A 27,381-nucleotide genomic window follows, 5' to 3' on the forward strand; every position below is an offset into this window, starting at 1 on the left:
ACCAAAACTGAACACAGTACTCTAGAAGAGGCATCATCAACACCCTGTATGATCTCAACATAGCATTCCGACTCCTATACTCAAAGGTCTGAGCAATGAAGGCAAGCATGCTAAATGCCTTCTTAACCACCCTATCTATATGTGATGCAAACTTCCAAGAATTATCCACCTGAACTCATAGATCTGTGTTCTGCCACACTACCCAAGGCCCTACTTTGTTAAGTCTTCCCTTTGTTTGTTTTACCAAAATGAAATACATTACATTTATCCAAATTAAACTCCATCTGTCACTTTTCAGCCATTGACCCAATTGATCAAAATCTCTTTGTAATCTTAGATAATCTTATTGACCATCCACTATACCATCAATCTTGGTGTCACCCCGCCAAACTTACTTGCCATGCTTTCTACATTATTGTCTAAATTATTTATGTAAATGACATACAACAGTGGACCCAGCACTGATCCCTGTGGAACAGTGCTGGTCACAGGATTTCAATCCAAAAAACAACCCCCCACCATGCCATTGAGCCAATTTCATATTCAGAGATAGTAGGAACTGCAGATGCTGGAGAATCTGAGACAACAAAGGTGCAGGGCTGGATGAACACAGCAGGCCAAGCAGCATCATAGGAGCAGAAAGGCTGACGTTTCGGGCCTAGACCTTTCTGATGAAGGGTCTAGGCCCGAAACGTCAGCCTTTCTGCTCCTATGATGCTGCTTGGCCTGCTGTGTTCATCCAGCCCTGCACCTTTGTTGTCTCAATTTCATATTCATTTGGCAAGCTCACCCCGAATCCCACGTGATCTAACTTTACGAATTAGTCTACTAAGCAAAACCTTGTCAAAGACTTCACTAAAGTCCAAGTAAACAGTGTCTGCTGCTCTGCCATCATCAACCTTCTTGGTTACTTCCTCAAAAAACTTCATCAAGTTTGTGACACATGTAGAGTAGCACGGTGGCTCAGTGATTAGCACTGCTGCCTTACATCACCAGGAACACGGGTTTTACTCCACCTCGGGTGACTGTCTGTGTGGAGATTGCACATTCTCCCTATGTCTGCGTGGATTTCCTCCGGGTGCTCCGGTTTCCTCCCACAGTCCAAAGATGTGCAGGTTAGGTGGATTGGCCATGCTAAATTACCCATAGTGTTCAGGGATGTGTAGATTAGTGGGTCAGACGTGGGAAATGCAGGGGTGGGGGAATAGGCCTGTGTGGGATGCTCTTCGGCTGGATGGTGTAGACTTGTTGGGCCGAATGGCCTGTTTCCACACTGTAGAGATTCTATGATTTCCCTCACAAAACCATGCTGACCATCCCTAATCATTCCTTGCCTCTCTAAATGTATATAAATCCTATCTTTCAGAATCAAATCCAACAACTTACCTGCCACCAGGGTCAGACTCACAGGCCTATAGCTCTCAGGCTTTTCCTTGATTCCTTCGTAAACAAAGGCACACCATTAGCACTCGCCAGTCATCTATCACCTCACCCGTATTTATAGATGATACAAATATGTCTGCAAGGGGCCTCGCAATTTTCTCCCTAACTTCCCACAAAGTCCCGGGATACACTAGATCAGGTCCCGGGGATTTATCTATTTTTATATTTTCTAAGACTTCCAGCACTTCCTCTTCTGTAATGTGAACTGTTTTCAAAACATCAATATTTATTTCCCCGAGTTCTCTAGCCTCCATTTGTTTCTCTGAAGTAAAAACTGACACAAAATATTGATATAATATCTCTCCCATCTCCTGAGGTTCAACACAAAGATGACCTCTTTGATCTTTAAGGCGCCCACATTCTCTGTCGTTGCTCTCTTGCTCCTAGTGTACTTGTAGAATCACTTTGGATTATCCTTAGCCTTATTTGCAAAGGATATCTCATATGTTTGAAAACAAGTTCGATGGAAAGGTGAACTGTGGCAGAGATCCTTCAGCATGATCTGGATGTGTCGGGTGAGTGGGCAAATCAAAGGTAGATGCAGTATAATTTGGATAAGTGTGAGGTTATTCACTTTGGAAGCAAAAACAAGAAGGCAGATTACTACCTGAATGGCTGTAAATTTGGAGAAGGGAGTGTGCAGCGGGACCTGGGCATCCTTGTGCACCAGTCACTGAAGGTAAGCATGCAGGTACAGCAGGCGATAAAGAAGGCATGTTGGTATGTTGGCCTTCATTGTGAGAAGTTTTGAGTACAGGAGCAGGGATGTTTTGTTGCAGTTATACAGGGCCTTGATGAGGCCACACATAGAATATTGTGTGCAATTTTGGTCTCCTTTTCTTGCCCTCAAGGGAATGCAGCAAAGGTTTACCAGGCCAATTCCAGGGATGTGGGACTGACAAATGAGGAGACATTGACTAGGTTAGGATTGTTTTTGCTGGTGTTCAGACGAATGGGGGTGGGATCTCATTGAGACTTGTAAAATTCTAACAGGAATACGCAAGGTAGATGCAGGGAGGATATTCCCAATGGTGGGTGTGTCTAGAACCAGGGGTCACAGTCTGAGGATTTGGCGTAGACCATTTAAGACGGAGATGAGAAGACATTTCTTCACCCAAAGAGTGGTGAGCCTGTGGAAATCATTACCACAGGAAGTAGTTGATGCCAAAACATTCAGTGTGTTCAAGAGGCAGCTAGATATAACCCTCAGGGCGAATGGGATCAAAGGTTATGAGGAAAAAGCAGGATTAGGCTGTTGAGTTGGAGGATCAGCCATAATCATGAAGAATGGTGGAACAGGCTTGAAGGGCTGAATGGTCTCCTCCTGCTCCTATCTTCTATGTTTCTATCCTCTCTTTGCCTTCCTGATCTCTCTCTTAAGAATGCTTCTACATGCTGCATACTGATCAAGAGATTAGTTTGAACCCAGTTGTCTATATCTAATATACGATTCTTTTTTACTCTTGACTAGAACCTCAATATCTTTATTTGTCCGTTGTTCTTTAATCGTACCAACCTTGCCTTTCACTCTAACAGGAACAAAATGACTCTGAACCCTCATTATCATACTTTTGAAAGTCTTCCACTAATCAGATCAGACATCCCTTTATTTGCAAACAGTCTACTCCAATCAATTCTTGAACGTTCTTGTCTCACACCATTTAAAATTTGCCTTACTCCAATTAAAATCTTTAATTTTTATGGATGTCTTATCTTTTTCCATAACTATTTTAAAACCAATAGAATGATCACTAGACCCAAATTGTTCCCCTACTATCGTTTCAGTCACTTGCCCTGTACCCAAGAGAAGATCAAGTTTTGCTCCTTCTCTAGTAGGATCATTTACATATTGATAAAGAAACTTTTCTTGAATACGTTTAACAAATTTTTCACGATCCAAACCTTTAATACTATGCCAGTCCCAGTCAATGTTTGGAAAATTAAAATCACCCACTATCACAACCTTATTATTCTTACATGTATCTGAGATCACTCTGCATATTTGTTCCTCAGTTTCCCTCTGACTATTGATGGGTCTGTAGTACAATCCCAGTCATTCCTTTTTTATTCCTAATTTCAACCCATATATTTTCACAGGATGATTTTCCAGATATATCTTCTCTAGTTACAGCATTAATGTTTTCCTTAATCAAAATTGTCACTTCCCATCCTCATTTGCCTCGCTTTCTATACTTCCTGTTGCATCTAAAACCCGGAAGATTGAGCTGCCAGTCCTGTCCATTCCTCAGCCATGTTTCTGCAATACCTCTGATATCCCAATCCCATATTCCCAAACATACCCTGAGTTCATCGGCCTTACCTGTATGACCCCTTACATTGAAATAAGTGCAGTTTAAATCTTCAGAGTTACTTCATTCTGTGACTTGCTCTTGTCTGTCTTGTCTAACTAACTTATTCTTTTCAGATTCAAAACCGCCCTCATCTATCTTTCTATTTAGTCTGCTACCTAGGATCCCTCCACTCCCCCTCTCTAATAGGTTAGTCTCCCTTAATGGAATTACCAAACCTCCCTGCTAGGATATTGGTCCGTTTACTGTAGAGGTGAAACCCGTCCCTTTTGAACAGATGTTTTCTGCCCCAGAAGAGATCCTGATGATGCAAGAACCTGAATCCCTGAACATTACACCATCTCTTCAGCTGTTGAATTATCTCCTTTATCCTTTTATTCTTTCCCTTGTTCAAGCTTGGCACTGGGAGTAAACCAGAGATTACTACTTTTGAGGTTTTTTTTAAATCTTCTACCTAACCTCTTATATTTGCTCTGAAAAGCCTTAATCTTTTCCCTAACTATGTCCTTCCTACCAATATGTACAATAACTTCAGGTTTCTCATTCTCCCCTTTAACAATAAGCTTTAAACATTCTGAGACATCCTTAATCCTGGCACCAGGAATGCAACATACTATCCTAGATTTGCGCTCACTGCTGAACAATCTCTTGTCTGTGGTCTTGATAGGAGAGTCCCCTATAACAATTATTCTTTTAAATTTTGTCAAACCCCACCTAATTCACTTTTTGTGCCCAAGATCTGACTGTCTCTTCTGTTTTCCTCAGAGACAATCCTTTTCAACAGTACCGAAAACTGAGTATCTGTTTGAGAGAGGATGTAAGTGCCATGGAACACTAGCTCTTCATTAAGCTTAATTAGCTTGTATGGAACCATCAACTTGTATAGAACTGCTCACTGTGGTCCCATTGTTGTGAGTAACGGCAGAGAGCAGCTGCAACCAGTGTCAGGGTCAGTTAAAGATGTGGTGAATACTGCCATGTCAATGCAAGAAGGATTTGGTAGTAAATGAAGGACTTGTCAGTGGCAAACACAACCTGAGAATGAACATTTTTAAAATCTACAACCCTTGCATAAGTTGAACGGGTTGATTATTTAAATAGTGCCATATCTTGCATTTCCCAGAATGCCAAATCATATGAATACTGACTAGAGTGTGCATTTTATATAATTACTCACATCACTCATGAGAGCTAGAACAATCTAAGGTTCCACATTTGCCTGCTTACCTCTGGCCTATCCAAGGTTCCAGCCATACCTTTCAGGTGAAGCAGTGATTTACCTGCACTTTATTCAATCTATCTTACATTATTTACTACTCATAAAGTGGTCTGCCCTACATAGAATCCCTACAGTGCAGAAAGAGGCCATTCAGCCCATTGAGTCTCCGAAAAGCATCCCACCCAGACCTAGCCTCACACCCTATCCCATAACCCGTATTTCCTGTGGCTAATTCAGCTAGCCTGCACGTGCTTTGTACTGTAAGAGGAAACCCTCACAGACACAGGGAGAATGTGTAAACATAGAGATGGTTGCCCAAGGCTGGAATTGAACTTTGGCCCCTGACACTGTGAGACAGCATGCTAACCACTGAACCACTGTGCCACCTAGATGTCGGGGAAGACGCAAGGCACGCTGGGTGACTACTTTGCAGAATATCTGCATTCCATCCAATAAAATTACCCTAAGCTTTCAGTTGCCCGTCACTTCAACATGTCACCATTTTCCCTTGCCAACATTTCTGTCTCGGGCTCCGTTGTAGCATTCCAGCGAGGTGCAGCGCAAGCTGGAAGAACAGCACCTCATTTTCGGCTTGGAAAACCTTCAGCCTTCCGGACTGAATACTGAGTTTGATAGTTTCAGAATCTGAACACAGTTTGAGGTGTCTGGAGGAGCATGAGGTGCCATGAATTGTACCCATGTAGATAACAGAGTGTGGAGCTGGAGGAGCAGAGCAGGCCAAACAGCATCAGAGGAGCAGGAAAGTTGACATTTTGGGTCGGGACCCTTCAACCCCATTTCTGAAGAAGTGTCCCTCCTGACCCGAAATGTCAACTTTCCTGCTCCTCTGATGCTGCCTGGCCTGCTGTGTTCCTCCAGCTCCACACTGTGTTATCACTGACTTCAGTATCAGCAGTTCTTACTATCTGTGAATGAATTGTACCCACCTCTACCAATTCCTCTGGCAGCTTATTCCATATACGCCTCTGTGTGGAAAAAGTTACCCCTGAGGTTCCTTTTAAACATTTTCCCACTTACCTTAAATCTATGTCCTCTAGTTTAGGACTCCCCTACCCTGGGGAAAAGACCTTGGCTAATAATCTTATCTATGCCTGTCATGATTTTATAAACATCTATAAGGTCACCCCTCAACTTCCTATATTTCAAAGAAACAAGTCCCAGCCTATTGAGCCTCTCCTTGTAACTCAAACCTTTCAATCTGGGTAACATCCTTGTCAATCATTTTTGCATCCTTTCTAATTTAATGACATCCTGCTTTGATGGTTCAGAGCAGTCGGCCTCACCTCATGTTCAAGGGGAGACAAAGCAGTGCTGGTGGTGGTGAGGGGGTTGTTAATTCATTCCAAAGCCAGAGGGTGAATTAGGAAAGCAGTCAATCTTTTACTTCATACTCAATTAGAGTCATACAGTAGTTTGAAAGAAGACTATTACAAGACGCTATCTCCTCTCTAATCAACACACAAGTTCAGATTTTCATCCTCGAAGCAGTAGACGCAGTTGAGAAGATTTCTGGGTTTGCAGTCTGGAGAAAGTGGCCACATAGTTGTGATCCTCATTGCTACAGGAGCTACTACAGGAGTAATTGCTACAATTACAACATTTAAGAGACTTTTAGCTAGATACATAGATAGGATAGGTTTAGGGCCAAACGTAGGCAAATGGGACTGGTTCAGTTTAGGAATCCTAGTTAGCATGGATGAGTTGGGCCAAAGTTCCTGTTTCCGTGCTATATGATTCAATGACTCTATAAGGCATCATTTAACTGAGTGTGACTTCAAGAGGCCTGGCAAAAAGTGAAGTCAATGGTAGTTGAAGAATGCTTTGCTTTCCATTGCTTAGGATCATACTGAGTGCAAAGCCTATCCACTACCTACAAATCACCATCAGAAATATGATGGAATACTTTCCATTCATCTGGACAAATGCAACTCCAATACTTAAAGGAGCTCAGAGCCATCCATGACAAGGCAGCCTAATTGAATGGCAGCACATCCACCACCTTAAAGATTCAGTCCCTCCTCCACTGATGTGCAGTAGCAGCCTGTGTACCATCCACAACTTGCACTGCTCCAACTTGCTGAGATTCCTTTTGAAAGCACCATCTGAATCCAGCTGGAAGAAAGAAGGGCGCATACGCATTGGAATGCCACCATCTTCAAATTTCCCTCCAAGTTGCATGTCATCCCCTGACAAAGAACCAGAGTGCTGTTCTTTGTCTACTGCAATATCGAATTCCTGGAGCATCCACCCTAACAGCATTGTAGATGTTCTGCACCACATGGAATGGACTGGTTCAAGAAGACAGCTCACCTTATCCCATTAAAGTATTTTTATTTTAAAAATCTTATTAGGGAATCAAGAGTGTGACTTGCTTTTAACCATTCCATGACTGTGCTTTGGAACTGAGTATCTGAAGTGCAAGTGTTCCACTTTAAATCCTATATTTTGAGTTTCTCCAATTTCTTTTATTTCTGGTTCTGACATTTGAATGTTGTTAATTGTTCTCTTTATCTAGAAACTTTGGATGTGACCATATTTTCAAACCCAACAAATGTCTTAATGACAGAAAATGTTTCCCTGGAATGCAAATTTACTGGTTATACTGCCTTCAACCTAACAAGTGTTGGGGTCCAGTGGTTTGGGCCCTCAAAAAAGGAGATCTATACCTTTGATGGAAGGGACCATACTTCAAAAAGACAAGGAGCAAAGATCTTTGAAGATGGATTACGGAAAGGAGATGCTTCACTTTTTCTTTCAAATATACAGATTGAAGACGAAGGGACATACACTTGTATTGTATTTGTCACACCTCTCAAAGCTGAAAAGAGTTCAGAACTACAGGTGTCAGGTAAGATACTTAAATTGCTATTTATTGTTGTGTTAGTGAAATGCCAAGTTAGAAGTGTAAAACAAACATGCTCAAGTTAATGTTTGTGGTTCTTTGGGCTACAGATTACCTCTTCAACCATGAAGCCTGAGCTTCAGTGCATTCTAGGCTCTTGGGATGATGTTGCACTCCAGCTCCCAGCAGTGATAGGGATTTGAACAGTCTTAAGTTTGGCACTTTCACCATTAAGACTAGTTAATGAACTAGAAAATGGCATAAGTAATATTAATGTGAATGTGTGAAGTTATTCACTTAGGTAGAAAAAAACATAAAGGCAGAATATTTCTTAACTGGTGAGAGATTGGGAAGTTCAGGTTCCTGCATCCTAGCTCTTAAGTGTAATTACAGATACATTGTAGCATGCAAACAATTAGAAAGGCAAGTGGCTGGTTGGCTTTTATTGCAAAGGGAATTGAATGCAGGAGTAAATATGTCTTCCTGCAGTTGTATGAAGATTTGGTGAAACCTTACTTGAAGAAGGGTCTAGGCCCGAAACGTCAGCTTTCCTGCACCTCTGATGCTGCTTGGCCTGCTGTGTTCATCCAGCTCTACACCTTGTTATCTTGGAGTATTGTGTGTAGTTTTGGTCCTCTTATGTAAAGAACATTATACTTTCCATAAACTTGAGTGCAACAGAGGCCTACAAAGTTATTTGCTGGGATGATGGGATGGTTTTATGAGGACAGATTAAGGAAATTAGGTCTGTATTTCTTAGAGTTCATAAGAATGAGGAGAGACCTCACTGAAACTTATAAATTTCTTTATAGCGTGTGACAGAGTGAATGTATTTGAAATGTAGCTAGAGTATTGTATGCAGTTCTGGAATCCACATTATAGGAAGGATGAGATTGCATTGGAGAGGGTGCAGAGGAGATTTATCAGGATGTTGCCTAGGCTGGTGAGTTTTATGGATAGACTGGGGTTGTTTTCCTTGGAGCAGAGGAGACTGAGGGGGGAATAGGATTGAGATGTGTAAAATCATGGGGGGTATATACAGGGTAGATGGGAAGAAACTTTTCTCCTTTGTTATGGGTAAATCACCACAAGTTACTTTTAACTTGGCTACTTATTAAGAAATCTCATAGACAATCAAGTACTGAAACAATGATTTAAACTCTATTGCATGTAGGAACCAAAATAAGACCCCTCAAGTAAGCAAGTTAAACCTCACAACCAACTTGGCTATTACCCAATTAATGGTGGAACTTGGCCACAATTCCATGTGTCTATCTCTGGAAGTGTCCAGAGTTTGATCCTTGTGTCATGTTCTGCTAAAGGAAGAGTTCTGGTGTTCGATTCTTAGACAGAGTTCCATTCTTCAGGTCTATGCGTGATATTATGAGTAATTTCTTTTTAAGTCCTTTTATCAAAATTACTGCAAGTCTGCAGCTTGCCTTCTTATCAGAAGTAACTTTGTTGTTCTTTGTTACATTTGATCTTAACTGTCTGTTTGAAACCATAGCTTTCCTGCAGTTAACTCCTTAAATTCTTCTGCGGGGCAATCAGTTGTCTTTGTGGCATAAAGCAGCTGTTCATCCAGCAGATTTCAAAGTGGTTTTGTTCATGTAGCTTCGACTCCTCCTTTTCCCAGACGTGGCTAATTGTTTTCAATTCCAGTGTAAGTTTGTCCTTGTCCCTTTATATTTATTCAAGAGATACTTATTGCTGCTGCTTTCTGTGTTTAACAGTTTACGTTTTGTTGATTCATTCAATCAATGTGCACTTATTAATGTTCTGCGGTTTATAGTATCACAGAACCTCCCCTTTTCGTTATGTTTAATACGATGAACAAACACTAGAAATTGGCCACATCCCACCAAATTGGTCCGTATCCAAGCTGAGTTGTTACACCATGCACAATTTAAAAATATACCATTTCATTATGCAGTGCAGATACAAGTAAACCAATAATCAAGAAATGAATTACAAGGATTAGTAAATGAATCGCAAGGGAAATAAGCACAAAGAAATAAACACACACAAAACAAAAATAGAGTAATAGAACTGCTTTATGCATCATCATGTCTTCACAAGACTACAACAAGATGTGAAATAATATGAACCCGCACAGCTATGTGTGCATTAATTCCCCAATTCCACATGTCCAGATTTGACAGTTTTTTTTCCACACAGAGTTATTGCTGCTGCTTTCCGTGTGTAACAGTTTATGTTTTTGTTGATTCCTTCAATCCATGAATTGTTATCAACATTCTGAAGTTTATAATATCACACCTTGGTGAAGGGATTAATGACCAGGAACATATGTCAGGAAAAAAATTCACCAGAGGATGATGGAAATATTGAGCTCAATGCCTGGAAGATTCATAGATGCACAAATGTCATACCTTTAAGAAGTATTTAGAAATACGCTTGTGATGCAAGGTGTATAATGCTAGGGGCCAAGTGCTGGACAATGAGATTAGAATAGTTAAGTGGTTGTTTTTGACTGTCACAGACTTGATGGGCCATGGTTCCTTTTTCTGTGCTGTTTACCTCTTTGACTATGTTTCCCCAGACTGATGAGTCTAAAACCAGGGGAAATAATCTCAGGATATGGGGTTGGTCATTTAAGATTAAGGTGAGGATGAATTTCTTCAACCAGACGGAAGTGAATCTTTGAAATTCTCTCCTACTGGGGTCTGGAAAGCTCAATCATTGAGTGTGTTCAAGACAGCAATCAGTAGAGCTCCAGACACACATAATTGAAATGAACATGAAGATGGAACATGGAAGTGGCATTGAGGTAGATGATCACCTATGACCAGAATGGAGTAGTTGAGCTGGCTTAATGAGCTGTATGGCCCACTGCTCTTATTATGTTCCACTATCCTAATGAAGAAATCTTGCCACAATTGTATGAGGCATTGGTATGGCTACATCTGGAATTCTGTGTGTAGGTGTGGTCTCCATGCTTAAGTGTGAATATTTTTAAGTCAACCTGTTCAGATATGTTATGACATACATCTGGGTGCTTGAACTCATGCCTTCTGGCCCAGAGATAGGGACACTACCAGAGCACCACGGCACCACAAGACTGTTTTAAGGAAGGATGCACTTGCATTGGAGACAGCACACCAAAGGTTCATTAGGTTGATCCCTAGGGTGAGAGGATTGTACATTGATGAGAAGATGAATTATTGAGACTCTGTTGTCTGGAGTTGAGAAGATCTCAAAGAAATGATCTTAATGAAACATTCATGATTATAAACATTGACCGGGTAGATACTGAAAGTTTGTTTTTCTCTCTGTCTCGGGAATCTAAAACTTGGGGTTAAAGTCTCACAAGTGAGAAGTTGATCATTTAGGATCGAAATGAAGAGAAATTTAGTTTTCTCAAAGGGATGTGACTTTTTGGAATTCTCTGCCTCAGCTGGCATGTTGTCATCATTGAATTTATTTACGGTTGACAGATTTTTGGTCTCAAGATCAGCCATGGTTGTATAATATGGAGGAGATGGCTCAACAGACTATACAGTTTTCTCCGAGTCCTGTTTCTTACATTCCTACATTTAAAGAAATATTTATGATCCAAATAGTAATAAACTGTGGTTCATTAAAATAAGTTCATTGTTTATTTCTAGCCTGAATATTTTGTATCTCTAAATTCTTCCAGGCCTTCAAGCCTTACCCAGAATTTTCATTCTTCTGACCACCATGTCCTAATATCCTATGCTCCTCCATCCCACAATTCCTGAGTAACCGAAACCCTTAATTTTGGTATTTGCTGCATAAACTATTCTGTGTTAGCTCAGGCTCATTTGGAAGCACCCATGCCTCTGAATCAGAAGCTTGTGGTTTTAAGTTCCATTCCAGAACTAGAGACAAAAAAGCTAAACAGCTCCCTCTCCAGTGTGCAGAGTACTGCGCTGTCAGAGGTGCAGTTTCTTGGATGAAACATTAAATGAAGATCCTATCTGTCCTGTCTGTTAAATGTGAAAGTTTCGGAGAAAGGATTTACTCCTGGTCTCCAAGACAGTATTTATCGTTGCATCAACATCACAAAACCAGATTATCTAATCATTACCATATTGTTTATGGGATCAGGCTATGTCTAAATTAGCTGTAATGATTTCTACATTTCTATGTTCCACACTAAAATACTTCATTGGTTGTAAAACGCTTTGCGATGGCCTGATTTTGTGAAGGGTGATGGATACATATAGTCTTTCTTTCACATTATGCTTATCTTTGGAGTTTTTATAAGGAGGGTACCAACATCCTTATAAAAACTCCAAAGATAAGGATAATGTGAAAAAAGCTGGAGGAGCGGAAAAGAAAGACGAGGAGGGTACCTCATCTTCTTTTTCAGCTCCTCCGGCTTCTACTCATCTCTTCTCTCGTTTCTTCATTTGCTTGTAATTGATGGAGGATTTTGGAGTTTGAGGCTTTGGAGAACTTACTTAATTTACTTTAGATATACTTGTGCACCTCCTTGAAGAAATGTAGTAGATTATTAAATACATTATGGAAGCACGGAAAGTTTTTTGTTCTTAGCACCTATTTGTTGAGAATAATTTGGACCTAGATTTTTATGGTAATAAACTTTTTCCCTGTCTGACCTATTCTTACATTTGTCTTTAATGTAGCTGAACCAGAGGTCCATTTGTCCACAGATCACATTACTGTTCAGAATGGAACAGAGAGATCTGTGAGTTGTAATGTTAAAGGATTTTACCCTAAGAAACTTACTCTCACCTGGGAAAAGGAAACAACTAAGGGAATTGAGGAACTAAAAGATCATTTCTGCACTGGTGCCCTAACTTCCATGGATGATGGAACTTTCAGTGTTTCTAGTAGACTAAGGATTGAACCAACATTGAAAGATAATGGTAATGAGTACAGGTGTATCGTGAAACACCATTCATGTCCCAAAGATATCATCAGGACAACTCGACTCACAGTTAAAGGTGTGTTCTCTTTGCAAAATATTTTTTACTCTGCTTTTGTTAAACCATACACATTTAAGGAATTTATACCCTTTGTCTAATGTTGAATTTCAACTGAAATATGCGTCTGACTTAAATCAGGAGTTCATTCTTTTCCTATTACGCAACTAAATTATTACTGCATACAATAATGACTATTAAGATTAACTAGATATGACATTTCTAAATCTCAAAATGTGATCCAACTATACACGTGTTCAAAAGCTGTTAGAGTTACATATGAATTGCTTTTAGAATCAGTTTTAATGATTTTTATGAAAATGCTAGCAAAAATAATTAAGTAGGGTTATGTTGAAGTTGACTGTACAGTGGAGTCTGCTTATGTTCATACGGTTGATAGTGTCCAAATCAAATCGAAAATATTGGGAAAAAGCGAGAAAAGGTTAACTTTTTTTCAGTCGATATTCTCCAACTGAGTTATAGAGGTAAACACTTATTAAAGATTGGAAAAATAGTTAAAGGGGAAAAGAGGCAATCATCGGTACACAAACCTGATTAATTATATATAAAGTAGGTCTATGATTAATGTTGTAGTTCCATTCCTGACAATCACTACTTTAGATGTAACAACTTGAAGTTAACCATGGATTCCCATAGCATTCGGTGTTAAAGAGAGAGTTGGGTTCCTTTGGACGTCTCTAGACTCCCAAAACATTTATTTGCCTAGAAAAACCAACATATTGAAATATTGTGCCATACACATGGGACACTGTGCATTCCTAGCCAAAATAGTGTACAAAATAAAATAAATCACTGACTGTAACGAGTACTGTGTAAATTCACATTTATTTATTTTAAAAAAGGTCCCAGGATTGTTGAACTGTTTTATTTCTCCAGATAGGTCTATTTGCAACACGTAGTGCCAAATTTGGTATTGGTGATACCAAATGAACATTAATGGTTTCAATCTAGATCCCTTAATTTCAAAACTGTCCAGCAGTATTCTTTACCGGGGTGCAGCTCTGAAACAATAGTTTCAGTCGTCATTTACGTAAATTATAACAATGTTGGTGTAACTTAATTTCCTTGATAATGAGTGTGATGTTCTGTGATTATCCCCCTCTACCCTAGAAATTTTTTTTTACTTCAGATGATACCGAAATAGCTGGTGAGTACATACCGTGAGGTCGGTGGATTCCTCTGCATGAGGCTTGGGCCTTTTTTTTTCTCAGATCAACCTGTTTAGATCAGTTGTGACACACATCTAGCGTAGATGGGAGATAAATATGGGTCTCCTGGCTCAGGTGTAGACTCTACCACTGCACCACCAGAGCTCCACCTGAGCCATTTTTAACTCTTTTTAACTTCCTGCCAGAAGCCAGCGTGATTTTGTTTTTAAGGGACGACATTAACTGTACAGGACTGTTATTTCAAATTCTTTTAAAACATTATTGTGTTTAATTATCTTAAATTATTGTTTAATACAACACAGCAAAGCTGTGACAGTTCGCGTGGGATAGTTTATTTTTTGTGGTGATTTTAGATTAATTGCTTCTTTACTTGTGTTTCAAATTTCAGAGCCTGAGAGAGATTCTTCAGTTGGAGCAGTTGTTGGAGCAGTTGTTGGAAGCATAGTTGGTGCATTCATTATTTGTGGAGCTCTATTAATTGCATGGTTCCATTGGAGAAGTAAAAAAGGTACCATATCCACTTGTGAATATATTATTCCTGTAATTTTTTAGCTACTTCTTGCATGTATTACCTATAAAAGTCCTTGGGGTGGTTGTGCTCCTTAAGTCAAGTCCCCATAGTCTCGGATGAACGTGCTGTCATTAGGGGGAGGTTGACTGTTGGTGGTATAATTTGAGGGTCACCACACTTCAGAAGAGGGGAGTGGTTGAGAAAGAAGAGCCTTCATGGTAACTTAAGGCGATGCAGGAATGAACCACACTGTTGGCATCACATTGTATCACAAACCAGCTTTCAAGCCAACTGAGCTGTTTGTGCTCCTATTTTGGTGTTATATACAGAACTTGGAACTTGGAGTTTACATTTTAGCTGCGATTGGCAAACCAGTCACAAATAGTTTTGTTTGTAGCTTTTCTATTCAAACACACATTGCACATTGCGTTGATTCACGTCAAAGTTTTTTTTCTAATTTACTCAGGTTTTGTGGATGTTGCTGTCTGAGCCAGCATTTATTGCCTATTTATAGTTACTTTTGAAAGGGCTGCAGTGGGCTACCTCTTGAACCACTGCAGTCCATTTAGTGCTGGTACACCCACAATGCTGTTAGGGAAGAAAGTTCTAGGATTTTGGCCTGGCAACAGTAAAGGAGTGGTGAGAGATGCCCAAAGCTGAGTGGTGAGTAGCTTGGAGGGCGACTTGCAGGCGGTGATTTTCCCATTGTATCTGCTGCCCTTGTTCTTTGAAATGGTAGTGATTGTGGATATCAAAGGCACTGTCCAAGGATGATTGGTGAATTTCTGAAAAGTATCTTGTAGGTGGTACACACTACTGCTACTGAGTGCCTGTAGTGGAGAGACTGAATGTTTGTCGATGTATTGCCAAGGCTGCTTGATGTGGATCATATCAAGATTCCGAAGGAGGCGGAGATGAATTGTCCACTTGGCAGTTCTGGCTGAAAATGGCAGCAAATGCTTCACTTTTTTTTTGCAAGGACTGTTGGGCCACCCACTATTGAGGACGGGGACATTTTCTGATCATTCCTCTTCCAGTGAGTGGATGTGGCAGGACTGCAGAGCTTAGATCTGATCTATTGTTTGTGGGATCCCTTAGCTCTGTCTATCACTCGTTGCTTATGCTGTTTAGCATGAAGCTATTCCTGTTCTGTAGCTTCACCAGGTTAATTCCTCATTTTAAGATATGCCAGGTGCTGCTCCGGGCTTATCCTCCTGCGCTCTCCATTGAAGCACAGTTGATCCCCTAGTTTGATACTAATGGTAGAGTGGGAGTGGGGGGGAGATATGCTGGGCTGCGAGGTTGCAGGTTGTTTTGGAGTACAGTTCGGCTGCCGTTGATGGGCCACAATGCCTCACGGATGCCCAGTCTTGAGTTGGTAGATCTGTTCAAAATCTGTCCCATTTAGCATGGTGATAGTGCCACACAACATTATAGAGGATATTCTCAATGTGAAGGCAAGACTTTGTCTTCAAAGTCAATGCAGCGTTCACTCCTATGGATACAGTTATGGACAGAATCATCTGTGGCGGTCAGATTGATGAGGATGACATCAACTACGCTTTTCCCTTTTATTGGTCCCCTTACCAACCATGCGGCAGACCCAGTCCAGCAACTATTTCCTTTAGAACTTGGCCAACTCAGTCAGTAGAGCTGCTGCCGAGCTATTCTTAGTGATGGATGTCGAAGTCTCCCCACCCTGAGTACATTATGTGCCTTTGCCACCCTCAATGCTTCCTTCAAATACCGTTCAAATGGAGATATCCTGATGCATCAGTTCGGGTGGGGATAGGGGCTACAGGGTATGTGTTTGACCTGATGACATGAGTTACATGGGGCGTCAAGTCAATGTTGAAGAGACGAAGGGCAGTTCTGTTGTGACTGTATACCATTGTGCTGCATGGGACAGGACATATTCAGGGATGGTGATGGTGCTGCCTGGGATGTTGTATATGACTACGTAAGGCTGTTGCTTGACTAGTCTGTGGGATAGTTCTCTCAATTTTGACACTAGCTCCCAGGTGTTCGTAAGGGGTGTTTTGCAGGAATGACAAGTTTGTTGTTGTCATTTCCAGTGTTCTTGTCAATGTCAGGCGTTCCATTCGGTTTAATTCCTTTTTACCTTTCCAGCTAGTGTCTTGCTAGGCCATTTCAGAGGGCAGTTAAGAGTCAACTACTTTGCTTTGGGTCTGGAGTCGCATGTAGGCCAGACCAGGTAATGGCAGCAGTTTCTTCCCTAAAGGATATTAGTGAGCAAGATGGGTTTTCCTGACAATTTCACAGTCATCATTAGACTTTCAATTCCAGAATTTTAACAGTGGGATTTGAACCTGTGTTCCCAGAAGGTTACCTGAGTCTCTGGATTAGTAATCCAGTGATAATACTGCTCGGCCATCACCCTCCCACTTTCACATGTCTTCATAGAATCCCTATAGTGTGGAAACAGGCCCTTCGGCCCAACAAGTCCACACTGACCCTTGGAGCATCCCACCCAGATCCACCCCCGTATAACCCACACACCCTTGAACACTACGGGCAATTTAGCACGGCCAATCCACCTAGCCTGCACATCTTTGGACTATGGGAGGAAATCGGAACATCTGGAGGAAACCCACACAGACATGGGGAGAATGTGCAAACTCCAAACAGACAGTCACCCGAGGTTGGAATCGAACCCGGGTCCCTGGTGCTGTGAGGCTGCAGTGCTAACCACTGAGCCACTGTGCCTTCTACATTTGGTAATCAGGTATTGATTAAGAGCAATTTTTTGTTTCTTTTCAAATTTTTCTTTAAATTTATTTAAGCATAGTAAAGCTAAAATTATAACATGGTTACAGTATAGAAGGAGGCTGTTTGATTAATTAAATCCATACTGGCTGTCTCTCAGAACAGTACAGCTGGTTTCAGTCTGCCTTTTCCCTGTTGCCCCCATAATCTCTTTTTCTAGTACTTAAAAATCAAATTGTCTTTTGCAAGACTTAATTGAATCCTTTTTAAGAAGTGCATTCCATCTCAAGAGCATTTGCTGCTTAAAAAGATTTGTCCTTATTTCGGCCTTGCTTTTCTTTTGCCACGATTTTTCCCCCTTTGATTCTTGACCCTTCCACTAGTGGGAACAGTGTCCATCTGCCGTGTTTGGACCCTTGTGATTTTGAATGGCTGTATCAAATCTCTTTCTAACCTGCTGTGCTCTGACAAGGACAAGCCCAGCTTCTCCAATTTTTTTGATGTAATTGAAATCTTTCATCCCTGGAACCATTCCTCACTTCTGTATCCTCTTAATAAAATGTGAAACTTCAGACTTCCCTGCATTATGTTTCTCAGCCACTTGCCCACCTACCATTCCAGACTGCCTATATCTTCTTGCAGTGTATCAGCAGCCTTGTCACAGTTCACTAAATTACCACATTGTATGTCATCTAAGGATTTTGAAGTTTTTTTCCCATGCACCCAAGTCCAAGTCATTAATATGTCTCACAAAAAGCAGCAGTCTATAGTACTAACGCTTAAGAGCATTAGAATTAGGAATAAAGCCATTTGGCACCATATCGTTGATCTGATTGTGCCTTTAACTCCACTGAATCCCTGAGAAACCCCATTGTATAATCTGGCTCCAGCCTGAGAAACAATCATTCGCCACCTCTGCCTGTTTCCTGTCTCTCAACCAATTTCGTATCCACACTGCCAGTGTCCCATTCATTTCATGGGCTTCACATTTGCTGACAAGTTTATTAAGTGACACTTCTTTGAACACCTCTTGAACATCCACATAGATTGTACAACTACATTATCTTCATCAATCCTCTTAGTTGTCCCTTCAAAATAAGTGATCTTCCTTGAGCAAAACTGTGCTGGCTTTCCTTAATAAATTTATGCTTGTTCAACTGATGGAGAGATGATTTTGAGAGAAAATTAACAAGGCTTCCACACCACTGAGGTTAAACAGACAAGCTTTCATTTGCTGGAATTATCCTCATTATTTTTTTGAACAGGTTTTGTAATTCTTCAGTTCCCTGGCACCTCTCTCATGTCCCTGGGAACAAAAGTACCTAGGCTGGTGCAGTTTTCTCACGCATATGTATACTGTGGATTTCACAATGAAAACAATTTAATCCGTGTCTTGGGCTAGCATTTATTGCCTATTTCTAGTTGCTCTTGAAAGGAGTGCAGTGGCCTACCTTCTTGAACTGCTGCAGTCCATTTGGTGCAGGTTACCCAATTTAAAACAATATAATTTAGATGTATAGAGAACAATTTATTAGTTTGGTTTGTGTGCAGTAATCAGTTTCTTAGTAATTTAAAAGAAAAATGCTATTCAAAAGCTTTTAAATCTTGACTGCTGGTGTCCATGTATCTTTCAAAAAGGCTCATTTTGAGAGAAATGTAAAATACTGCAGGTACTGAAAATATGAAATTATAAGCTGATAATGCTGGAAAACCTCAGCAGACCCAGCTAAGTTCTGCTGAATGAATATTGACCTGAAGCATTGATTGTGTTTTCTCTCTGTGGTTGCTGGTGCCCTGCTGAGTTTTTATTACTCTTAATTTTAAGAGGCTCCTCAAAAGCTCGCAATTGGTCCAGTTAGTAGGGGTTGTAGTAATAATTAATTAAATCTTGGTGTGGGACCAGCTTCTAGCACAAAAGACAGAATTTTTGCTTGCTACCTCTGAAATTAAGTGCTATGTGACAATGGCTATTGGCGACTTTGTCTACTCGCCAGAGGTTAAGGACCTAAAGTGGTCTATTAATCTCCACTTGTGGGCATTGCCCCACCAGTTCCTTGATCACCTACCTCCCCAGGAGGGAAGAACAGTGGCTAGTCTCCCAACTAGAAAACCAGGGTGGCCTACCTGCAAGAGGGTCACCTCTGAAATTTCTCTGCCCTTGACAACAACATCCTCCATCCCCCAAAGCCTTGCCAATCACCACCTCCTCCACAAATGTCCACATCTTGTGAGAAGACGATAAAAGACACAACTTCTCATTGCTGGATCACCCACAGAATAGATTTTGACCAACAGACACTGGGACTCAGGGACTTCGATGCTCTTGCTCAGCTCTTAATGAACTGATTCTGTGGCAATAGGGTGAGTTATCTTACTGGTGTAGGTGACATGTAAGCTACCTAATGTATTCGCTTTGAGATCAGAAGGGGAAAATCCCAGCCAAAGTTTCCATTGGATGTAATTTACATGTTTTTCATCTGTTTTTGGATTGAGAAAAGACAGCGTAAACCTTTCTGAAATTCTCGCTTATGTATCCTGGTGTTTGCTAATGTCATTGGACTAGTAATCCAGAAGCCCAGGCTAATGCTTTGGAAAACATTGATTCAAGTCCCATCACAGCAACTATTGCAATTAAATTCAATTAATAAATCCAGAATTGAAAGTTACATATGACTCCAGACGTGCGCCAGTTTACTTGAATCTCAACTACTGTCTGAAATGACTGAGCAAGTCCCTCCATTCAAGGGAAATTCAGCATGGGCAACAAGTGTTTGCTCTGCCAGTGACATCCTCATCCTATGAAAGAATAACTTAAAAAAAACACAGAATCATTGACTTGCATTTGCACTCTGCCTGCAGCCTAGCAAGGAAATGAAACAGAGTAAGCAAATAAGAACATTTACATTGTTAAGTTTTAATCTTCTTTATTAGTTCCTCCAGAAATTATTGAAATGAAACCCCCTTCCGTCATTCACCATTTGGAAGAAGATTTCATCGATTACCAAGTCTATGGATTTAGACCTTCGAAGATTCGAGTTGTTTTAATCTTGAAGAGGAGAGAGAATGGAAATGGAAAAAAAATTTTAGAATGGCATAGCACAGATGGGAATAATATAAATAATGTACAATCAATGTGCCAAAATAATCAAGATGAAGTGCAGCTTCTTGTAAATAGTTATGAAGAGGATAAATCTTTTTCACCTTTTGAACCAACTTTATCCTGTAACAGTAATAGGACTTTCAAGTTACAGGGCATAGTCAAAGTCTGTCCTGATGTGAAAAGTGATAATGGGGCTGAATTAATTCTTCAAGTTTATCATGACACTGTTTCCCAACCCAAGTCAAAAGCTATAACACTGGATGTTAAAGCAGGTAAATCATGTACACGTTATTTTCACAATTTTTTTTATCCTTCATGAATCCATTCTGTTTTTTTCTGTAAACTTGTGTATTTGTCCATACAATGTAATATATTGTTAGTAGTGGTCGTGTAGTTTTGCCACCTGGAGTCTGTCTACATTATAGAAAATGCAACCTGTGATATTAATATTTTTTTTCTTATTAATACATGGAAATTCTTTCAGTTTCAAGAGATGACTTCTTTATTTTGTTTCCCTTTCCTAAAGTCCCGCCAAAGATTTCAAACATTGTGGTGCCACTTCATGTCTATCATAATGAGCCTGCAGCCTTGATTTGTTCAATAATTGGATTTAAACCAAAATCTCTTCAAATCACATGGCAACAAATCAGGAAGGATAATAAAGTGGAACTTGTTCGATTGCATCAGGACAGGACCATCTTTGCTACTAACAATGGTAACACGTGCAAGTATCATCATCAAATCAGTGAAGTAGAATATGAAGATAAATCCTATGGTATTACCAGTGTCCTAGTTATTTTGCCAGATATACTGCAAGACCAAGACACAAGGTATATCTGTGAGGTACAACATGACGACTCTGACACTATCAAGCAGAAAGATACAATTCTGCGAATTACAGGTATGTCATTCTTCTGACATCCCTTGTATAGAACTATGGATTAAATGTATTTACTTATACCATTTTCTCATTTTTGTCTGTTAAAAGCCTGCGGTGTATTTAATCTTTTCATTTCTTTTTCAGCCCCACCAAAATTGGACAGGATAGTGTGTGATGCAGAAAAACCAGTTGCAGGAGAGTGCGTGACTTTGCAGTGTCAAATACATTCTTTTTACCCTCCCGGAATCATAATAACATGGTTGAAACAAGGTGAAAAAGTGACAGAAAAATTTGAACAAAGTGAACCCACTCTGGGAATTGATGGACTCTATCACTTGACAACTAGTGTAAAGAGTACACTGAGCAGAATTGATGTTGGGAAGAAATACACTTGCCAAGTAAGCCATGAAAGTCTAGAACAGCCATTGGAAGTTGACTGGATGGTTGGTCAACTCAGTAAGTAACTATTGTTAAATAATCATGCAGAAACTATAAGACCATGAAACTTGCTAAATCATAGAATCCCTACAGTGTGAAAGCAGGCTGTTTGGCCCGCTGAGTCCACAGCAACCCTCCAAAGAACATTCCACCCAGATCCACCCCTCCCAACCTTATCCCTGTAACTCTGCATTTCTCTTGGCTAATTCACCTAACCAGCATATTCCTAGGCAATATGAACAATTTAACATGGCCAGTCCATCCAACCTGTACATCTGTGGACTTTGGGAGGAAACTGGAGCACCTGGAGGAAACCCACATAGAAATGGGGAGAATGTGCAAACTCCACACAGACAGTTGCCTGAGGGTGGAATCGAACGTGGATCCCTGGTGCTGTGAGGCAGCAGTGCTAACTACTGGAGCTCTGTGCCATGTGAATAATCTCCAAATTAAACAAACTACCAAGATTCCACTTATTTTTTGTAGCTTTACATTGGTACAAATCAGAACCACCAAATTGAACATGAATTAGCAGACATGTGAAAAGGTAAATTTGCTTTATATAGTTAATACAACAAGATACAGCATATGCAACCACAACTGTTTGCCTCACTTATTGCTCAAAAGTTCTTTATTCACATGGGGTAGTTCAGGAGTCCTATCTGACAATAACTTTCACCTCCAAGGTTCACCGGTACAATTATCATCACTATTAACACACACCCCTACAGTATCTTCTGTTCCTTGCAGCATTGACATTCTTGAGTGTGTAGCTTTCAAAGTTCCTTTTCAGTTGAACAACCAAAAACAACCTGGTTCATGGTTTGGCCACTTCTGGGAAAACACCAAGCTCTCTGGTGTCTCTGAGCTTTCAACCAGGTTGTTCAAAGCCTCCCAAAGATTTCTATCTGTTTTCCTGCAAAACAAAAAACTGATCACTTCATGAAGGTGATTTCTTTCCTGTCCTCACTGGGTTATCTGTGTTTATCTTTCTGTATCCGTGTGCTAGTTACCTTCACAAGTTGCCAGGTTACTAGTCATATGGACTAGTATTTCATAGTACCCAAGAAAATTATAATTGATCCTTTTATAATTAGTTCAAACTCTTAAAGTCTTTCTCACACATTTGTATAAACAGTTTCAAATTTCACAGACTTTTAAGCACATTACATACAGGATTCTCCTCTCATTACTTGTTTATTTGGATAGCTGTATTCATGACTGCATATGGCAATACTGCAGAGCTTTATATTGGTCCATTGGTATTGTCATTTGTCCACTCTGTCTGAAGCATCTACTTCAGCAGTTTCACATAAATGATAGTCTTCTCTTGTCGCTTCCCCAGGTTGACATGTTGTTATTTTTAGATGTTCCTGATGCTGCTCCTGGCATGCTGTAATACACTCCCTATTGTACTAGGCCTAATCACCTAGCTTGTTGGCAATGATCGGATAAAAGATATTGACAGCCAAAAAGTACTGATTGTGGTGAATTATAGCACCTCATGGATGCAAAGTTGTAAGCTGCTAGATCTGTACTAATGTTATCCCATTTACCATATTTTTCATGTTGCATAATATGGTGGAGAGAATCTTCTGTGTAAAGATAGGATTTCACTCCAACCAGTCTGGCATTTACTGAACTATTTGCTTCTCCACCAATACATCTATTACAATCAAGAAAGATTTTTCTTCACTTTGATTGGCTTACTTGCAGCTACCCTACTTGCAGTTGATGCATTCTTCATTTCTGAGTGTATATTCCATGCCCTTGCAGGTCTCAGTCCTTTGTATAAGTTGTGTTTGAGAAATATTGATTGATCAGCCAAAAGCAAACGATAGGTGGTAATCAGCAGGAGGTTACCTTGCCCATATTTAAGCTAATGCCATGAGACATCATAGGGCCTGAAACTGAAATAGAAGACACCCAGGGCTAATCTTTGTCATCTCCTGTGGATCTGTCCTGTTGCTCATTAAGGACATACCCAGGAATATGGACGATGAGTCTAGGGTGTTGGCTGACTTTTATAATTCTATGAGTATAACAATGTCATGTTGATGCTTGACAATTGCTTGGAACAGATCTTCCAATTTGACGTTAGTCCCAAATGTCAGTGAGACATTTACAGCATTGTTGTGACTGGTGTCTGTGTCACCGCCAGGTGCTGAAATTTACAGCACAAGGATAGAAATGGAAATAAAGATTTGCTTGGGAGAGTTTAACGTCCAGGAAAGATGGAAGAAAAGCAAGATAAAAGTTATGTAAAAATTGCCTTTGGAATGATGATTTCCTAAAGTTGTCAACAATTAGTACCTGAAGAAACTTTAATTTTTTAGTACTTTGTTTCTGTCTTAGCTCCTCTGTTGAAATTCTCATTCATACATTTATTAGCTTTTAGACATGACAGTCCCAATGCGTTCCTGACTGGTCTCCCAAATTCTACACTGTGCTAACTTGAGATCATCTAAAACGTTGCTGCCCTTTTAACTTTCATCAAATCCCTATTTCATTCACCCCTGTGCTCATTGACCTTGCAATGGCTCACTGTGAAGCGACATTTTGATTTTCAAATTTTCATCCTTGTTTTTGTATCCCTCTGTGGTCTTGCCCCCTCCTACCTGTGTAACTCCACCCACCACCACAATCCTCCAAGATCTCTGCGTCTCTTGAATTCTAGTCTTTTGTTCATCCTTGATTTTAATTGCTGTGCTATTGGTTGTCTAGTCAGTTGTCTTTAGGCTTAGATATTTTCTAATGCACTTGTTCAGCCAGATGTTATTCCACACCTCTGGAGTAGACAGGACTTTAGATCTCAGCTCTCCTATCTCAGAGGTAGGGTCACTACCACTGGGGCACAAGAGCCCCTTCACTTGGTCTTATTACTCACTTATTAAAACCTCCCTGTTTGATTAAGCCTTGATCTAATGCCGTCCTTTATGGCTCACTGCTGTATTTTGTTGTATAATTCTTAATGTCTTAAGATATTGAATTATGTTAAACGCATTAGATAATTGTAAGTTGTTAACTTTCAGCCCCAGAGGAATTAATTAGCAGTTTTCAACATATGGTTGAGGGAGCCTTTTAAGCTCCCTAAAGTTCTTTTGCTTGAATCCATTGTCCACAATGGGTTTCTTGTCTGACTTCAGATCAACCTCGTAACTTTCTGCGGTGAGTTCAGAACAGCCTAAATTCTCTCTGGCATGTTTAGTTCATCCATTGTTATATAAATTCAGCAGCTCTGTACCATTGTGGTATGCTCACAAATCTGATGGCAACTTGGACTGTACATTTTCCGTGCATGAGCTAAGCCAGACCTCAACCCTTTACCTGATCTTTCTTTGCAATTTTCTGGATCAATCACAGCACATACCATTTGCCTCATCACTATTTCAACAACAGAATCTGGCTTGGGTATTAAATACTGTAGTTGGGATTGAAAAATGAATAAATGAATTAAGGAAAAAAAAATCTGAAACTAATATTCAAATTTAAATTAATGACTGAAATTACCAGCAGACTACTTTTGCATTGTAAAGGGTCTGTAGAGAATGCCAATAATCTGGAGTGATCTGATTTGAGATAAGGGTGCACCCAAAAATTGAATTAACTTGGTTGTTTTCTTCTATAGAATGACAGAATTATGAAATTGCCCCTCATTTCTGCACCACCTCTCTATCAATGGGGCACGAGAGCCCATTCACTTGGTCTTATTGCTGACTTGCTAAAATCTCCCTCTTTGATTAAGCTTTGATCTAATGCCATCTTTTGTGGCTCAGTGCTGTACTTTGTTGAATCATTCTTGTATTCTAATGTATAATAACTCTCTAAATGAGCTTTTTACTTATGGCCACCCTCTCCCTCTATTTTCACTTCCTGAGGAAATTGCAGTTGTTTTAGTTTGCTGCCTATGAAAGCTATTCCATTTGATCTTCTTTGTTGTTTAAAAATACCAGAATTAAAACAAAAGCCCAAAATAATTGCAAACAAAAATAAGAAAGAAAGACTTGGGTAGAACCTTTTTGAATGATAGGCTCTGGTGAGGTAGAATAAAGAAAAGGTTATATCTTCATTGAAATAATTTCAATACTTAAGTTCCGTGTCCTAAAGCAGCACAGTACATACAAACATCAATTGGTACTCCTCGGATGCCTGCCTGTCTGACATATACTGGGTTATATCACGATTCTGGAAGGACTGTCATACCTAATTTAGTTTTTATAACCCCTTCGCAAAACTAACCAAGATGCCACTGTTACAAAATCCAACCTGCAAGTATGTGGAAAATTAGGCTTGAATGGCCTCACGATATTCAATAACAAAGTTGCTGGAAAAGCTCAGCAGGTCTGGCAGCATCTGTGAAGGAAAAAACAGAGTTAGCGTTTTGGGTCTCGTGACCCTTCCTCAGTTCTGAGGAAGGGTCACCGCTGAGGAAGGGTCACCGGACCCAAAACGGTAACTCTGTCTTCTCCTTCACAGATGCTGCCAGACCTGCTGAGCTTTTCCAGCAACTTTGTTTTTGTTCCTGATTTACAGTATTGGCAGTTCTTTCGGTTTTTATCACGATATTCAATGTTTTGTCCCAAAATTGATGAGTCGCCAATTCTGTCTGAAACTGAAGCACTGGCTGCAGCTCTATGCCTGTGTGACGGTGCGGTGGGGGAGGGGAATGAGGGGCGGTGAAATGCAACACTTTGTTCAAGAAAACAACATTTGACAATTTGTTAAGGGATACTTGAGATCTTTAAAAATAGTGGCATTTTCATTAATGCAAACTCAAAAACACTGTTTATTTTGTTTGTCTGCAGTATTAGCACCAAAGGTAACAGAAGTTACAGTTGATCCTGTTCACCCGGAGGTGGGAAAATCAGTAATCCTTTCCTGTAAAGCTTACGATTTCTATCCAAAAGACAACGAAATATTCTGGCTCAAAGGGTTTGAGAAAACTAAAGATGGAGTTGAAATGGATGACATTGTATTCGATAGATCATCTGGTTCGTACTCTCGATGGTCCAAAAGGACATTCATTCCAACTTACATGGACCACGGAAAAGAGTTCAAAATGCAAATTCTTCATGCTGGGACTTCAGATAAGCCTGTCTCATCCAGTCATGTTTTGACAATATTTGGTAAGCCTGGTTCCAACAAGATTTCAGAGTAACAATTACAGAATGTTGAAACATTATTTAGAATGGATAGATGTTTCAAGTTCATTAAGTTGACTTATTTTTTGTAAAGAAGGTTGTTTAGTCCATTAAGTTAGGTCTAATGATCCATTTCATAGAATCCCTACAATGCTCTCCATTTGGTCCATCATGTCCATACCCACCCTTCTGCCCAGACCCTACCTGATCCCTGTAACCCTGTATTTCACATGGCTAATCCCCATAGCCTGCACGTTCCCGGACACTGTGGGCAATTTCGCATGGGCAGTCCACCTAACCTGCACCTCTTTGGACTGTAGGAGGAAACCGGAGCACCTGGAGGAAACCCAAACGTGGGGAGAATGTGTAAACTCCACACAGTCACCCAAGGCTGGAATTGAATCTGGGTCCCTGGCGCTATGAGGCAATAGTGCTAACCACTGAGCTACTGTGCCGTAGAATATATCGCAAGATTTCACTTTTACAAAAACCAACAAAGCAAATTTTATATGGAACAAATTAAACAAAGCAAACATGACATAATGTTTTATAACTATGTGTATTGTGCACTCCAGTTTACTTCTTATTGCCCCTAAGAATTATCTTCTGAGATTAATCAATCTTTAAAG

General features: G+C 40.2%; 2 protein-coding genes across 3 annotated transcripts in view; both read left to right on the forward strand.

The window, feature by feature from the left end:
- Positions 1-27,381, forward strand: part of LOC109934977 — a 225,473-nt gene that overhangs the window by 101,824 nt on the left and 96,268 nt on the right. The window lies entirely within an intron of this gene.
- Positions 1-27,381, forward strand: part of LOC109934976 — a 41,223-nt gene that overhangs the window by 1,320 nt on the left and 12,522 nt on the right. The window contains exons 2-8 of one of the 2 annotated variants that reach the window (XM_020533660.2): positions 7,508-7,840; positions 12,466-12,786; positions 14,344-14,463; positions 20,125-20,565; positions 20,820-21,194; positions 21,318-21,629; positions 26,417-26,737. In XM_020533660.2, the coding sequence (XP_020389249.2) occupies positions 7,508-7,840; positions 12,466-12,786; positions 14,344-14,463; positions 20,125-20,565; positions 20,820-21,194; positions 21,318-21,629; positions 26,417-26,737 (2,223 nt within the window). The remainder of the gene's footprint in view (positions 1-7,507; positions 7,841-12,465; positions 12,787-14,343; positions 14,464-20,124; positions 20,566-20,819; positions 21,195-21,317; positions 21,630-26,416; positions 26,738-27,381) is intronic. The other variant, XM_048607034.1, reaches the window with a different exon arrangement.

The sequence above is a fragment of the Rhincodon typus genome, chromosome 17 (genome assembly GCF_021869965.1).
Source record: "Rhincodon typus isolate 14 chromosome 17, sRhiTyp1.1, whole genome shotgun sequence".
Classification (NCBI taxonomy): Eukaryota; Metazoa; Chordata; class Chondrichthyes; order Orectolobiformes; family Rhincodontidae; genus Rhincodon; species Rhincodon typus.